General features: G+C 42.1%; 1 protein-coding gene across 2 annotated transcripts in view; it reads right to left on the bottom strand.

The window, feature by feature from the left end:
- DCAF10 (DDB1 and CUL4 associated factor 10) overlaps positions 1-8,824 on the bottom strand; it is a 47,984-nt gene extending 39,160 nt beyond the window's left edge. For both annotated transcript variants that reach the window (XM_080670861.1, XM_080670860.1), the window contains exon 1: positions 8,181-8,824. In XM_080670861.1, coding sequence (XP_080526987.1) covers positions 8,181-8,731 — 551 coding nt within the window. In that variant the 5' untranslated portion in view covers positions 8,732-8,824. The remainder of the gene's footprint in view (positions 1-8,180) is intronic.
- Positions 8,825-15,866: the final 7,042 nt, after the last annotated feature.

Here is a 15,866-nt window from a genome sequence, read left to right as displayed (position 1 = left end):
TTTTTTATTACCTTTTTTCCATGGCGGCACTGGCTAGGACTTTCAGTACAATGTTGAATAGAAATGTTAATATAGCAGCCACTCTTGTCTTGTTCCTTTCGATCTTCAAGAATGTATTCCTGCCAAAACCGGTTTGGCTCAGTGGATAGAGCGTCAGCCTGCGGACTGAAAGGTCCCAGGTTCGATTCCGGTCAAGGGCATGTACCTTGGTTGCAGGCACATCCCCAGTAAGGGGCGTGCAGGAGGCAGCTGATCGATGTTTCTCTCTCATCAATGTTTCTAACTCTCTATCCCTCTCCCTTCCTCTCTGTAAAATATCAATAAAATATATATTTAAAAAAAAAAGAATGTATTCCCCATTTCATCATTAAATACGTATTCTGTAGAGTCTTTTGTCATTGAAGCTACCAAATTCCTATTATTTAGATTAAGGAAGTTCTCTTCTACAACAAGTTTGCTAAGTTTCTTTTTCATGAAAATATGTTAAGCTGTATGAAACATCCCAACATTAATTGAAATTCTCTCGTTATATTTTTCCTTTAAGATGTTAATGTAATGATGTACATTAATTTATTTTCTAATGTCAAACCAACTTTTCATTTCTACCATATTGCTAGATTTATTTGGCTAAAATGGTGAGCTCACATCTCTGGCTTCCCTCCTTTTGCAGCTCTTGGCCTTGCAATTTCCTCATTGTCTCAAGCCTTCCAAATAAGGTTTTTATATCTTACATTAAATATTTATATTTTCAGAGGGTTGGTCCAAACCATCTACTTTGCTACTTCTGGAAAACTACAAACTCTACCTTTTGCATCTGAAGTCATGCTCCCCCACCTTTCATTCTTTTTTTTATTTTTTAAAATATATTTTTATTGAATTCAGAGAAGAAGGGAGAGGGAGAGATAGAAACATCAATGATGAGAGAGAATCATTGATTGGCTGCCTCTTGCACGCCCCCTACTGGGGATCAAGCCCGCAACCTGGGCATGTGCCCTTGACTGGAATCGAAGCCGGGACCCTTCAGTCTGAAGGCCGACGCTCTATCCACTAAGCCAAACCAGCTAGGGCTCATTCTTCATATTGTATATTTGGGCATTCTCTTGATCAATGAGTGTTTTTCAATTGTATTTATCTTTTCAAAGACACATTTTTCTTTCAATTGGGTATTGCTACGGAATTTTAAAATTTCACTAATTCACCCTGGCTGGGTAGCTCAGTTGGTTAGAGCATCGTCCCGATACGCCAAGGTTTCGGGTTCAATCCCTGGTCAGGACACATATGAAAATCAACCAATGAATGCATAAATTAGTACAAATCGATGTTTTTCTCTCTCTCTCAAAAATAAAATCAAAATAAAATTTCACTAATTCTATTTTGTTACTGAATTTCCTTCCTTCTCCTTTCTTCAGATTTACTTTGCTATTATTTGCAGATAACTATTCTTTTTCTTGAGATGGATACTTAGCTCATTAATTTTCCCTGTCTTCCTTTCCAGTTTATTAAAGACTATAATTTTCCTATGACGTACTATTTTACTTACATATAACCTTACAAGTTTTGAGACATGTGGTACTTATATTATCATTTAGTTCTAATTTCCACTGTTATTTCTGCTTTGGTCTCTGAGTTATCTATAAATGTTTCTTAACTTGAAAACACATGAGTTTTTTAATAGTTATTTTATTAATTTATAGCAATCACACTGTACTAGAAAAACTGTACTCTAAGATAAACTTTTGAAATATGTGGGCTTAAAAGTGGAAATTTTATAAATTTCCTTTGTGTTTAAAAAAAAACAAGCATAAAGTAACTGTAACATATAGTCAAGTATGATACTTTAAAAAGTTAAACATTTATTAGTAATATAAATTAACATGAGTAAAATTAAAATAATAATCATATAGATTATAAAAATGCTTGCCAAATGGTATTAGTTGTAACTCAAATTATTCAACAAATTATTCTAGTAACTTCCAATCATTTAATAAATTATTCTAGTAACTTCCAATCATTTATTAATATTTGGAAATTGTAGCCACAATCTTGTTTGATCCAGATGCCCTCGTCTGAACCATGGACATAGAAAATTGCAAAAAGCCCCTCCAAGAATTTCCCTATTAAATAGGTAGTCATTATATAACTTGTAGTCTTGATAAGTTAAAAAAAATCACTATTAACAGAATTGTACATCCTTTTTAACTTTTGTTGAACTAAGTGTATTTTTTAATGCTTGCTGTTAATTTTCTATATTCAATATGTATTCATATTAATAACTAAGTGACAAAAGTAATTTATTGATATATCATATTTAATTGTATCAAATCTAATCCCTCAGCCCAGATGAGAGGTAATAGAATATGGCAGTTATGAGTAGAAGTCAGGATAGAAATCCTTCGTATATGATAATCTTTTTGCTTCTCAGTTCCCTCAACTAAATGTTTCTGGTACAGAGAAGAGTTAGGTTGGCAGTCATTTTCATTAATAAAATGAGTGTTATTAATACCATGGTGGGCTGGCATTCAGTGGGTTTTGGCAAGTTTATCTCACTAAATAATGGCAAAATTCAATAGGAATGATAAAATTAGGGATCTGCATCCCAGGAGTCATTTATCCATAAACCATTCCCTTAGGCCTCATTCCTCTATTATAGATTTTATCCTGCCATAGAAGTACACACTATGCCAAGAGTTAATATGCTTGGATAGTACCTGAAGTAGTATTACTCTCATTTGACTGCCCTCTTCATTTCTCCCCAGAGGATGCAGTTCTCACAAAAGACCATATGAAAATGGGAAAGTGCTTGATAAAGGCAGGCAGCCCCACACTAAGAGAAGCCAAATGGTCACTGGGCACTTGCCTATGGATTTGTTTTGTGTGGGGGTGAGGAGCAATTAGAATGGATGCTAATTGTATATTTGCGCATTCTCTTGGTCAATGAGTGTTTGCTGTGAGACGTTTGCTGGCAACTTACTGTGACAGTTCTGAACTCTTTAGTTATATAAAGGGTTATTCGGAGGTTCCATGGAAAGTTCTGAAACATGAGGAGGCCACTCAATGGGCTTGGAGCAGAAACTATTCAACTACTATGGACATATATCAACATTTTAACTGGTGCAGCTAAACTAATATGTACTGGTCTGAATGCATCATTCTACATATGCCCTTTATGAAAGATCAGACAGAGGGCGAAAAACCAGGACTACAGGCTTTATTAGAGTCCTGGTTTTTCGCCCTCTGTCTGATCTTTCACTTTAGAGCAATGTTTTAACTAGTGTTGCCTTATATCTTCTGTATCCTTCTTATGTTTGTATTTGTCTGATTAACTGAAGTACACTGTGATGTGTGTGAAAATCTTCCCTGGGTTAGTTTGTTTTCTTCTCTAAGTTAACAATTTTTAATGTATATATTTTAGATCTAAAAGAATAATTCAAGTTCAGAATTACTTTATCTTCCAGGTGAATTGAGTTTTAATATGAAGTGACCTTACATTTCTAGAATTTTTCCCCTTAAAGCCTATTTTATATGACATTAATATAGATCACCAGCTTTCTTTTGCTTCAAATGTGTTTGAATAACCTTTCTCTATTTTTATGAACATTTAGTACTTCTATATTTATTATAATTAGTAATATATAGATTTATTTTTAGTCATTCTTTGTGCTTTTTATTTATTATACCTTTTCTATTTTTTCTTTCCCTTTCTTATCTTCTTTTGGAAAATTTTTATTCCATATTTTTCTTCTACTAGTCTACAAATAATATATTCTTTCTTCTCTTTTTGGTGGTTACCTTGCAAATATTAATGTGCACATTAAATGGGTTAAAGCCTATGCCCTAACTGGTTTGGCTCAGTGGATAGAGCGTCGGCCTTTGTACTGAAGGGTCCCAGGTTCGATTCCGGTCAAGGGCATGTACCTTGGTTGTGGGCACATCACCAGTAGGGGGCGTGCCGGAGGCAGCTGATCGATGTTTCTCTCTCATCGATGTTTCTAACTATCCTTCTCCCTTCCTCTCTGTAAAAAATCAATAAAACGTATTTTTTTTAAAAAAATAAATAAATGGGTTAAAGCCTAAAGTTAATATATCATAATTCTCTCTCAAAAAAACATAAGGAATTCAAAACATCCTTTCGTAATTTATATGCTATTGCTGTCTTCTATTTTCGTTCCATCTTTGTTAATCTCAAAAGACAAAATTAGTTTACATACACATTTCCCATTTTCTTTGTTCTTCATTCCTTCTACCATCTCAGACCTTCCATTTCAAAACATTTTCTTCTCTCTGAACTTAGAATTCCATTATTGAAGGTGTAGTGGCAAACTCACTCATCTTTGCTTGTGTAAATAGGTATTTATTTCATCTTTGTTCTTGACAAGTACAAAGAACCCATCTTTGCTGGATATAGGCATGTGAATTGGCAGGGTTTTTTTCCAGCATACTAAAAACAATCACCATTGTCCTCTGATTTACACTATTATTCTTACTTTTGTAAAAAATATATTTTTATTGATTTCAAAAAAGGGAGAGAAACATCAATGATGAGAAAGAATCACTGATTGGCTGCCTCCTATATGCCCCCTACTGGGGATATATCGTCCACAACCCAGATATGTACCGGGACCAGGAATTGAACCGTGACCTCCTGGTTCAGAGATCAATGCTCAACCACTGAGCCATGTGGGCCGGGCTACACTATTATTCTTGACTAAGTGCCTTCATAGCTACTTCTTTAAAGGTCTTTTTCTCTAGCTTTTAAGATTTTATATTTAGTGTCATGAAGTTTCACTATATGTCTAGGGAGGATTTCTACTTGTGAGTGAAGGGCTTCTTAAATCATAGCTTAGTGCTTTTTTCAATTCTGGAAAGTTCACAACTATTATCTCTTTCAAATAGGTTTTTGCCTCGTTATGTAATTCATTTTCTTCAAATATATGGTATGCCTTTTCTCTCTATTCATCAAGTTACTAAACCTTCTTAGTATTTTCAATCTCCTTGTCTCTCATCTACATTCTGGGTAATTTCTTCACTTCTATTTTCCAATACACTGATTCTCTCTTCAGCAGTGCCTACTGTATTCTCATAGAGGAACTGCTTGAGAAAGTCCCACATAATACCTATCTAATCTATTAACATTATCAATTTCCTTTTTCAAAATATCATCTTAGGAGGTAACACACTTATTTTGAAAATATGGCTATTGTTTAAAATTTTTGGACTTATGTAGAAATTATCTTCTAATCCATGCATCTTTCATTTATTTTTAGTGTAATATTTTTTCTAATCCAGTCCCTATTAAATTTATAATTGTAATTCTTACCTTCAGTGTCACCTTTCCTTCTCTGTACTGAGAAGTCTTTGTAAGTGACAGTAGTATGGTACCCAGTAAGCTGATTCAACTCATACACAACTGAAGGATATGAGAAATTATCTCATTTAACACAGCTATGTCATCTTTTTTTCTAAAAATTACTTAAGTCCTATAAAAATCAGGGATATATTAGTAGATGTAGTTAAGCGACTAAAAAATTAAAACACAACTATTTTCACTTATCACCTTGACACAGATGAAAAAGAATAGCAATATGCAATGTGGGCAAGGGTGTGGGGAGGCAGGCACTTTCATATGTGTCTGACAGAATTGAGAATTGGTACAGTAGTCACAGAGAACAATTTAATAATAGGTATCCAAAATCTTCATAACCTTTCATTCATTTCAGGAATTTATAAGGACATAAATCTAAAATATTTTTTAAAGAGGTTTTATTTAAACTAATGAAAAAGTTTTTAAATAATGTTTTAGAAATAGATTTATTAACATAGGTAATTCACAGTATATTGTATGAAAATAAAAGCAGGCTACAAAACAGCATGATTCCATGTTTATATTAAAATAAACATATACAGCCCTGGCCGGTTTGGCTCAGTGGATGGAGCGTTGGCCTGCGGACTGGGGGGTCCTGGGTTCGATTCTGGCAGGGGGCATGTGCTCGGGTTGTGGGCTTGATCCCCCCCCCAGTGGGGGGCATGCAGGAGGCAGCCGATCAGTGATGCTCTCTTATCGTTGATGCTTCTATCTCTCTCTACCTTCCTCTCTGAAATCAATAAAAAAATATTTAAAAAAATAAACATATACAAAGAAAACATTTCCTTGGATATCCAATTAATCTCTGGGATCATAAGTTTTGTTTAGCTTCTTTTTGTTCACTTATTGCCTAGGTTTTCTACAATAAGTATGTATCAACTGGATAATTAAAGATTACTGAATTATTTTGTTTTCTGTATCAGAGAACCTGACAACCTTTTATATAAATGTATCTATGGGAAAATATAGTCCAGATTCAAACAGGAACTATCAGCAATATATTCTTCACTGTAATATCACTGGCAATGGAATTTCCTCTTCGTAACTCATTCTGCCCCTCCCTCCCTACCTGTAAGCCCACTTCCAATGAGTAGAAATGGCTACTTAGGAAGGCCTGACACAATAGGTAGGAGGTAGGCAGGAGATATGGATAAAAGTAGAACTAAATGTTTATGAGGAACAGACTCGTGGTATTTTGGAAGAAGACTTAAGAATAGGGAAGGAGCTCTCGCCAGATTGGCTCAGTGGATAGAGCATCAGCGTGTGGACTCAAGGGTCCTGGGTTCAATTCTGGCCAAGGGCATGTACCTTGGTTGCGGGCACATCCCCAGTAGGGGGTGTGCAGGAGGCAACTGAATCGATGTTTCTCTCTCATCGATGTTTCTAACTCTCTATCCCTCTCCTCCCTTCCTCTCTGTAAAAAAATCAATAAAATATATATTTTTAAAAAAAGAATAGGGAAGGAGAGGAGAGAGGGGGTTCCATGAATAAACTTCGGCAAAACAGTTTCTCCTCTCACCAATTCTCCCTGTGTTCAGGTACACATCATTGCTACACGCCCACCTGCTATAAGGAGACCCCAGCACCCTGTTTCTGGGAAGAAGCATTTGCATCAGTGAAGTGGAGCAGGGTTTACCTGCTCACTGACTCCAGATTCTGTTGCTTTGCTCCTTCCTTATAATATTTTAGGTTTTTCTTTAGCAAAATGTTTCTGTTTTGTAAACCAATTCCCTTTTAGCTTCTCTGACACGATATGCTGCCACGCCAGCAAGTCCTTTGACATACCAGATGCTCCATCTGAAATACTTCTATCCGCTCCCCAACCCTATCTGGACTAACTCATTTCTCTGATCTCTGTTAAGTGTCATTCCCTCGGGAAAACTTCAAACACGCCACCCTCGATTTGTAAATATACACTATGAATCACTTAGTATGGTTAATATTTTGGTGAACCAGTTGCTCAATGAAAGTGGCGCCATTAGCTGGTTTTGCATATCACTGCAACCTCTGCATCTGGTCAACAATTATTTGCTGAATGAGGGAATGAATTAAAACTAAGCAAATGACTAGGAATCAAGAGGCCTTGATTGGATGTCATATTAACTGTCATCTCATGGTAGAACGGTGTGTAAATTTTTTTCATTGTTGTTAAACTCGTTCATGTACTCACAAAGCAAAGTTTTAAAAAGATATACTTTGAAAATTGGCCCACCATAAATCCAGGCCAAGCGTGAAATATTTCATCAGCCAGGAAAAGGCTGGGCCCCCTGAACAGAAGCAGGTAGTCCAGCCTGGGAACTTCACACATGTCCTACATCGTAAGACACCTGGGCAGTGTCTTAGCATCTTACTGGGGCAAAGGAACGCACTGCGCTTGTCCCCTCAGGGCCGGTCAGGCACAGGGTACAGGGCATCTGCAAGCTTCCTACCCTTGACAACAAGCTTAAAGGAGAAAAACGCAGGCCTAGGGTGACAGGGAAAGAACGGGCATTTATTCGGTGTATTTACTGAACACCTACTGTGTGAACATCTACCTAGCTCTGGACCGGCCGCTAGACTTGCCGGTGTGGCTCCAGGCATGTCTTCTACCCCGAGCCTGGACTTCCTGCAGGTGAGCAAAGGAGGCCGCGGCGGCCTACCTCAAAGCACCGGATGGGGCCTCAGACAGCCACAGAGCACTTCAGAAAGAGCCCGGGGCGTGAAGGCCAGCGGCCCCCAACGGGCTCGCACCGGCCCGGGCTGAGCGAGCGAACCCTGGGCCTCCGTCCACGGGCAGCCGGGCGGAGGCGGTACCCGCCCTCCGAGGGGCCGCGCTTACCCGTCGGGCGAGTACTCGAGGTTGAAGACGGCCCCGTGGGTGCGAGTGCTGAGGTACACCGAGTCCGCGGGATGGATGGAACCATAGAGGTTAGTCATGGTGCGGAAATTGTCCCGCGCCGGGTCCACGAACAGTCCGCGGCCCAGGCTGCGCTCCCTCAGCCACCCGAACAGCCGGGCACCCGGGCCGCCCAGGCTGGCGCCGAGGCCGTGCCGACCCCGGCTGCCGACCCCGCAGTCCGGCCCAGCTCGCCGGCGCGGCAGGGAGGGTTGAGACGGCTCTCCTTGAGCGGGAGCAGCGGAGGACTCCGGGGCTCCCGCCGGCCAGGGCTTGCCGGCGCGCGCGGCCGGGGACGGCGAGGGGCTGCCGGGGTAGCGAGGGCTCCTGGAGGGCGACAGGGGAGGGGCTGCGTCAGCCCCGGGCGGCGGCTGTAAGAGTGGGGCCGGGAGCGGCCCGACGGCTGTCGCCTGCTCCCCGAGGGGGGTTGACTCCTCAGTCCCGGCTCCGGCCATACGGTCCCCTCCGGGGCTACCGGGCCCGCAGGGAAACATGACCAACGCCCCCGCCCCCGGCTCCGGGCCGCTGCCCCACCGGCCTACAGCTCAGCGCTCCCGCTCCCGCTCCCGCCGCCACTTCCGGCGCGCGCAGGCCTAACCCCGCCGGCTGGGAAACTCGCGCCGCCCCTCGGCCGTCGTTCGCCGGGGACCGCGATAGCGGGAACACCGACCGACCGCGGTAGGTAGGCAGCGACTAGGTGTTTTGGGCTGGATGGGTCAGTTAGCTTCTGGCCACCGCGGGCGACGGTCGGTCTGTAGTTGTCAGTGACTGTGGTCCTGACTAGTCAAAGAGGCTGCGCATGATTATGTACTGTTATCCCCGCTTAACACTGAGACCAGCGAGGGGAAGAAATTACCATCGCGTGTGAAGGTTACACACTGCCTACTCAGCCTGGGAAAGTAAGGACTCCGGTAACTTCTGCACTTAAAAGCCCTGGCCTGTACAAGAAAACGAAGCATATTGGTGTCCTGAATATCTGCCCAATTCCCAGCTACTGCACAGGCCAAATCTTCCTATGCAGGAAGGCGCATGTGTATCCAGCCAGGAGTTAGAGGGAAGCTACCTTACCAGCAATACAACCCAGGGTGCATCCTGTTTACATCTGCCAGGGAGGGCCTGGAGGGTATGACAGACGCACCACCCTGCACCACTGCTGTTGGAGATAAATACATAGAACTCTGCGGAAAGGGGTTAACGGGAGCTGGGTATTTCCGGGGAAGGGAAATAGAGTCTTCAATAAAGAAAAGCCTGAGGTACAAGGAAGGGTACGTACAGGAACTGACAACTCTTCTAGGCCTTGATCAAGAGATGTGTTGTAGAAAGCTCACATTTGGTGACTGAAGGAAAACCTGAAGGATCTTTGTTGAAAGATCTACCCTGTGTGAATAGATCTGAAGCTCCCTGGAGGACAGGAATGAAATTCAGAGAGGGATGAACATTCGGCAGGTGCTCCCACCATAAACTTAGTAGTTATTTAGCTCACCTGTCTATGAGTTGATTGAAAAAAGGACTAGAAGCAAGCCTCCTGACTTCAGAGAAGATCAAGGCAGCCATTCCTCTGGAGCTATTCTCCATCTTGTCCCCGCAGGGCAGCAGGGGTAGAGGTCTGTCTTATCAATATATATAAAACCCTAATACGCAAATAGACCGAAAATCTGAACAACTGAACAACTGAACAACTGGTTGCTATGACGTGCGCTTACCACCAGGGGGCGCACGGAACATGACCGGCGTCAGCAGCAGGTGGCACAGCGTGGAACATGTCGGGCATCGGCCACCGCAGGATGGTGGAGCAGGTGAGCAAGGACACCAGACCAAGGTGGGGCGCCAGTCACTGTCATCAGGGCGAGCCTCTGGTGGTTACTGAAAATTCTTTGCTCCTATGTGCCACAGTCCCACCCGGCACTCACACTTGCGGCCAGCACTGGCCCTGCTTGCACCTGCTGCTGGCACCGGAGCCGCCGCTTGCATCTGCTGCTGGCACCTGGTGCAGGTCCTGATCGCTTGGCGCCATCAGCAGTGCAAGCAGTGGCTACTGGCCCCGATCACCCCTGAGGGCTTCTTCACCTCCCCCTGCTCCTGAGGGGCAGTCTGATCAGCAGCTGCTACTCGCACCCGCTGCTGGCGCTGGCTCCAATCGCTGTGCACCGTCAGCAGGTGAGAGCGGAGCCAGCGCTGTCAGTGCATGTGAGCTATGGAGGCGGGAATAGGGCTGCCAGCAGACAGGACTGGGGGCCATTGAAGGGGGGGCCAGGTGGGGGCGCAAAGGATGGGCTGACACCCACCCCTGTGCCTACCACAGCCTCGCAGCCCACAGTTCCTTTCAAGGTGCACGAATTCGTGCACTGGGCCCCTAGTTATTAATAATGTCCCTTAAGACCCACAACTTCTGGCTGCAACAAATACTTAATAGAGGGCCTCTGCTTGACTCACAAGTTATGGCCAATGGCTAAAATTTTATGGTCTACAGAACTTTGACCATGATATATTCACCAATGTTAATTTTTGTAATAAGTAAAATAAAACTCAACTTTAAAGGTTACATATTCCAAGGTATTTAAGTTACAGTTTCAACAGAAAAACCAAAGCTCTGTGAGTGTTTGCACTGGCTCAATACAATCAAATTTCACAGCTTAGGAAATTAAAAATTAACACTCTGAATAAGAACTGTTCACTGACCACTTAGAGAATCTAGAGGAGCCAAATGGGAACAAATACATTTTGTAGGTTTATATGTATCTCTAGCAGTTGGATATTGAGAATGAGTCTTGAAAAGTTAAGGTAGCCACAAACTTAAGGCAGCAGTGGTTGTAACACACAAAACAAGTTGTTCAGTAATGCCAGAGTTTACTGTATGCTTCTAGTTAGAATGTGAGTGCTCTCTTACTCTGAATAATTTTTACTAAAACCTAGAATAAGAATAAGTTACATAAAGATTAAAATAAGTGATCATGATTTTACAACCCACCAGTAAAAAAAAAAACAACCACAAAAAACATTGGAGGTTAACTAATTGAGAAAGCACTAAAGACAGAAAAACTTTAACTGTGTCTGTTTCTATTTACCCACTGCCTTTGAGAGCCTTTAAATACAACATTTTAACAAAGAATTGATTTCAAATCACAGTCTATATAGATAAACTTCTATGTAACACTACTTTTTAAAATATATTTTTATTGATTTGAGAGAGGAAGGGAGAGGGAGAGAGAGATAGAAAAATCAAAGATGAGAGAGAATAATTGATAAGCTACCTCCTGCACACCCCACACTGGGGATCAAGCCTGCAACTCAGGCATGTGCCCTGACCAGGAATCGAACCGTGATCTCCTGGTTTATTGGTTGACGCTCAACCACTGAGCCACGCTGGCTGGGCTATAAAACACTATTTTTGAAAGAAAAAAAAAATTCAACCTAAGTTTCTGAAACTCACAGATATTAGTTCATGAGAAATGCCTAAAACATCCTCTGAACTCCTTTGACCATGATGCTCTTTTAGATCACAAGTAAGTCAACAATTAGTGAAGGTTTCCCATAGGCCCAGGTATCCCATGTCCTGGATACACCCAACACTTAGGATCTATCGCATCAAGCAAGCAGGAAGCAAATTTATTTACTTTCTTCCCTACCCAGTGACTGGATGTTTTTAAAAAACTACTTCCCAACTGATGTCTTCTAATGCAATATGCCTTTTTTACTCAGGCTTTTTTATTTAGGAGCAGCAGATTCACTCCTGATGTCTTTGACATCATTGCTTCTGTCCATCACATAGAATTCTTTGTTAGGAACCAGACTGACAAAATGAGCAAGGTGATTGGACATGGCATAAAAAGCTGAAATGATAGCTATATCCCAGGCATCTTCTGGATTGAAGCTATGCACCTTGAGCTTTTTGAAATGGTCATATATTATATCATTAGCTTGGGAAATAGCAAGTGCAAACTCCATTGCCTTTTCTCAAGCAGGGAGGTCAGACTTTCTCCAGTTCACATAGACCTGCAAGGAAGCACACAGTCAGAAGCAGAATCTCTGTTCATCACAATACAGCCAATAAAACACAGGCCTAAAGAAATAGGCATTAATGAAAAAAAAATCTAAGAATAAATGGGCAAAAAGCAGGACAAAATAAACTTTCCAAAAGGATATCTTGATCAAGTCCAGTGGAATGCAAACCTGGAACTCTGGCTTATCACCATCTCAACCAAAAAAATCTGCTTTACTCACTCTAAACACAAGCACCTCTTTCTCCCCTAAACACCTATGTCATCAAAAATATCAGAACCAAGAGGCTCTTAGTACATAAGGACCCCAATCCCAAATCTTTTATTATGAGGAAAGTGCAATTCAGATAATTATCCCTTTATTTCCCTAGGAAGTAGTATTTTTATTTCACCCCCATTTTATTGGCAAAGGAACTGAAGCTCAAACAGGTGAAGTAACTTCCCCAAAGTCACACTCTAGAGCAGCCTTGGGCAAACTACGGCCCGCGGGCCGGATCCGGCTGTTCTATCCGGTTCTCTTGCTCTCCCCTCCGCTCCTTTACTTTGAATTTATATTAGTTCACACAAACACTCCATCCATGCTTTTGTTCCGGCCCTCCGGTCCAGTTTAAGAACCCATTGTGGCCCTTGAGTCAAAAAGTTTGCCCACCCCTGCTCTAGAGAGTGGCAGAGCTGGGACCTGAATACAAGTGCATTGGATTCCCAAGACTATACTAATAATCATTACCCTTGGTGAAGCAAAATACTGGAAATCACTAAATACCTAAAAGTAGAATAGTTCAGGAAACCATCACATGACAGTACATGCTACGGTCACTAGGGAGGCAATGCCTGAGAAACTGATGAACAAAGGTCTGGTGACTAAGCAAGAGGCTTATGGGATGATGTACCTGTCCCAAAGTTATCAGCAGGCTGGCAACAGAGGCCCTTGGGGAACAGTTTGTAAAGTCTCCACTCAGGTGGGGTCAGGAGGGAAGGGTGGGGTTATGAAGACCGATGACCCTCAACCTTGGGAATAAATGCAGAAAACAGATATTTCTCTTCTATGGCCCAGAGGATCAGGGATTTCACTGTAGGAATGGTAGCACATTGTAAGCTTGGTGACAAACCCATTTGTCTGGGAAGGATTAATATGACCTCTGATACCCAAAGGACCTGACTTTGGATGAATCAAGGAGAAGGTACGCTGTTGGTTGGGGGATCGAGGCCCATTTTACAGCCAGTCTTGGTGGGAAAGAGTAGATGGAAGCAGTTCCAAAATGGGAGGCAAACTGACTCAGGCTTGGGGCCAGCAGCAAGAAAGAAAAGAAAACCTAAAAAACTGGTTTGAGCCCATTAGGAATAATTAATGGATAGATTAAATTCATGCTGGAAAATGCAAACAGTATAATGTAGCAGAAAGCATGCAAGCTTTGAAAATGGACTCCACCACATTCTACATTCTAGTTGTACTAGCATGCCCCATGTTAGGCTACAGCTCTGAACCTCAAGGGTTATAATAAGGTGCAACGTAGAGGGGGAATCGTGTGCATTTGAGAGAATGTATGCCAAATACCTAGTACCAGGTCTGGCACAAAGCTAGAGGGGCTCAGCTAACATCTAGTCCCAAACATACAAACACAGAGGCAGGCGGGTACAGTGATGGGACTGGAAGGTAACTCAAGCCATGGCATGAGCTGGAGGTGTGTGTGCCCTGCACTTCACAGTGGCGTGGGCTTTCCCCTTTTCTTAGGTTTGAAGATGCCCTGAAACTGGCCCAGGGGAAGTGGACACTAACCTGGTGAGAGAGCACTGGGTCCTTCAGGTACACCCTGCACTGTCACCGTGGACAACTACGATTACTCCTTGTCCGCATTGCTGAGCTGACCTGCAGAGAAAGAGGAGAGGACACCTGTCCGCCAGCCCTGGATAGCAGCTTAGAAAGACCTAGACAGGCTCAGCCACATTTTAGCAACAGAGTTGTGCACCATCTGTTCACCTACCCATTCACTTACACATTCCTTGCCAGTCCCTCGCTACCAAATATCCTATTTTATTTTCTTCATGATACTTAACACTTTTTACAGTCAACTTGTTCTTTTATTTTTGTTTAGTTGTTTCTTGTTTTCTCCTCTCCAGAGTGTTTGAAAGTCTAGGCATTTTTCTAATGTGTTCACTACTATACCCCCAGAGGAGTGTCTGACAGACAATAGTTGCATAGGAAATGTGTCAAATGAATTACTTAATTCAATAATTTTTTTCTGAGGCCCATCAGGTACTGGACAAGGAAAAGAGGAGGGAAAAGAAAAGAAGAGGTGTCCTAACCTCAGGAGACCTATTATTTGGGGGTAGGGAGAGGCAGAGAAGGAGGGAATCCACTTTGGCCCAAGACACCAATCTGGGAGCTTTACATATGTAACCTCATTTAATCCTCACACCAGCTCTGTAGAGTGGGCATTAATAGCATTTTACTAGTAATTCCACTAGATAGTTTTACTTCCTTTGCAATCTGGATACCTTTTACTTCTTTTTCTTGTTGACAAGCCTGGGATAGAATCTCCAGTACAATGTTGAATAGAGGTGGAGGGAGTAGACTTACTTGTCTTCTTCCTAATTTAGAGGTAAACCTTTCAGTCTTTTGCCATTAAGTATGATGTTAGCTGTGGATTTTTTTAGATGCCCTTTATAGGTTGATGGGGTTCCTCTCTAATCTAGTTTGAGTGTTTTTTTTTTTTTTAAATATATTTTATTGATATTTTACAGAGAGGAAGGGAGAGGGATAGAGAGCTAGAAATATCGATGAGAGAGAAACATCGATCAGCTGCCTCCTGCACACCTCCCACTGGGGATGTGCCCGCAACCAAGGTACATGCCCTTGACCGGAATCGAACCCGGGACCCCTCAGTCCGCAGGCCGATGCTCTATCCACTGAGCCAAACCGGTTTTGGCTAGTTTGAGTGTTTTTATCCTGACAGGGCGTTGGACTTTTCAAATGCCTTTTCTGCATTTATTGAGATGTTAATGTGGGTTTTGTCCTTTATTCTATTGATATGATATATTACATTAATTGATTTCAGGTGTTAAAAAGACCTTGCAATCCTAGGATAAATTCTATTTGGTCATGGTGTATAATCCTTTTTATATGCTGCTGAATTCAGTTTGTTAGTACTTTGTTGAGGATTTTTGTGTCTATATTCATAAGGGATATTGACCTGTAGTTTTCTTTTCCTGTGATATCTTTGGTTTGATATAGGGTAATACTGGCCTCATAGAATGAGTTGGAATGTGTTCCCTTTTTTTACTTTTTGGAAGAGTTTAGGAGGAATGGGCATTAATTCTTTAAATATTTGGTAGAATTCATCTGTGAAGCCATTTGAGCCTGGGAAGACTCTACTTTATTGCTGTTACTAATGAGTTTGTTGATCTTACAACCTCAAGAGACCTAAACTCACCCTTCCCTGCAGGATCTGGGACTTTAAAATCATTTTCATGAAAATAAGCTTTACAGGTAGAAGGCCCTGCAGAGGCCTTGCAGGGGGAATGGGTTGTGCTTCCTGGCTCCAGCGTGCTCTCAGGTATACTCCTGCATCAGGGCTGCTTCAGCCATCAATTTTCCCTAGTACCCTATCAGATAGTTTTGTAACTTCCATGA

This window comes from Plecotus auritus, assembly GCF_963455305.1.
Source record: "Plecotus auritus genome assembly, chromosome: 5".
In the NCBI taxonomy this organism is placed as follows: domain Eukaryota; kingdom Metazoa; phylum Chordata; class Mammalia; order Chiroptera; family Vespertilionidae; genus Plecotus; species Plecotus auritus.
Note: the sequence above shows the minus strand (reverse complement) of the source record. Positions and strands in the feature narration are given on the sequence as shown.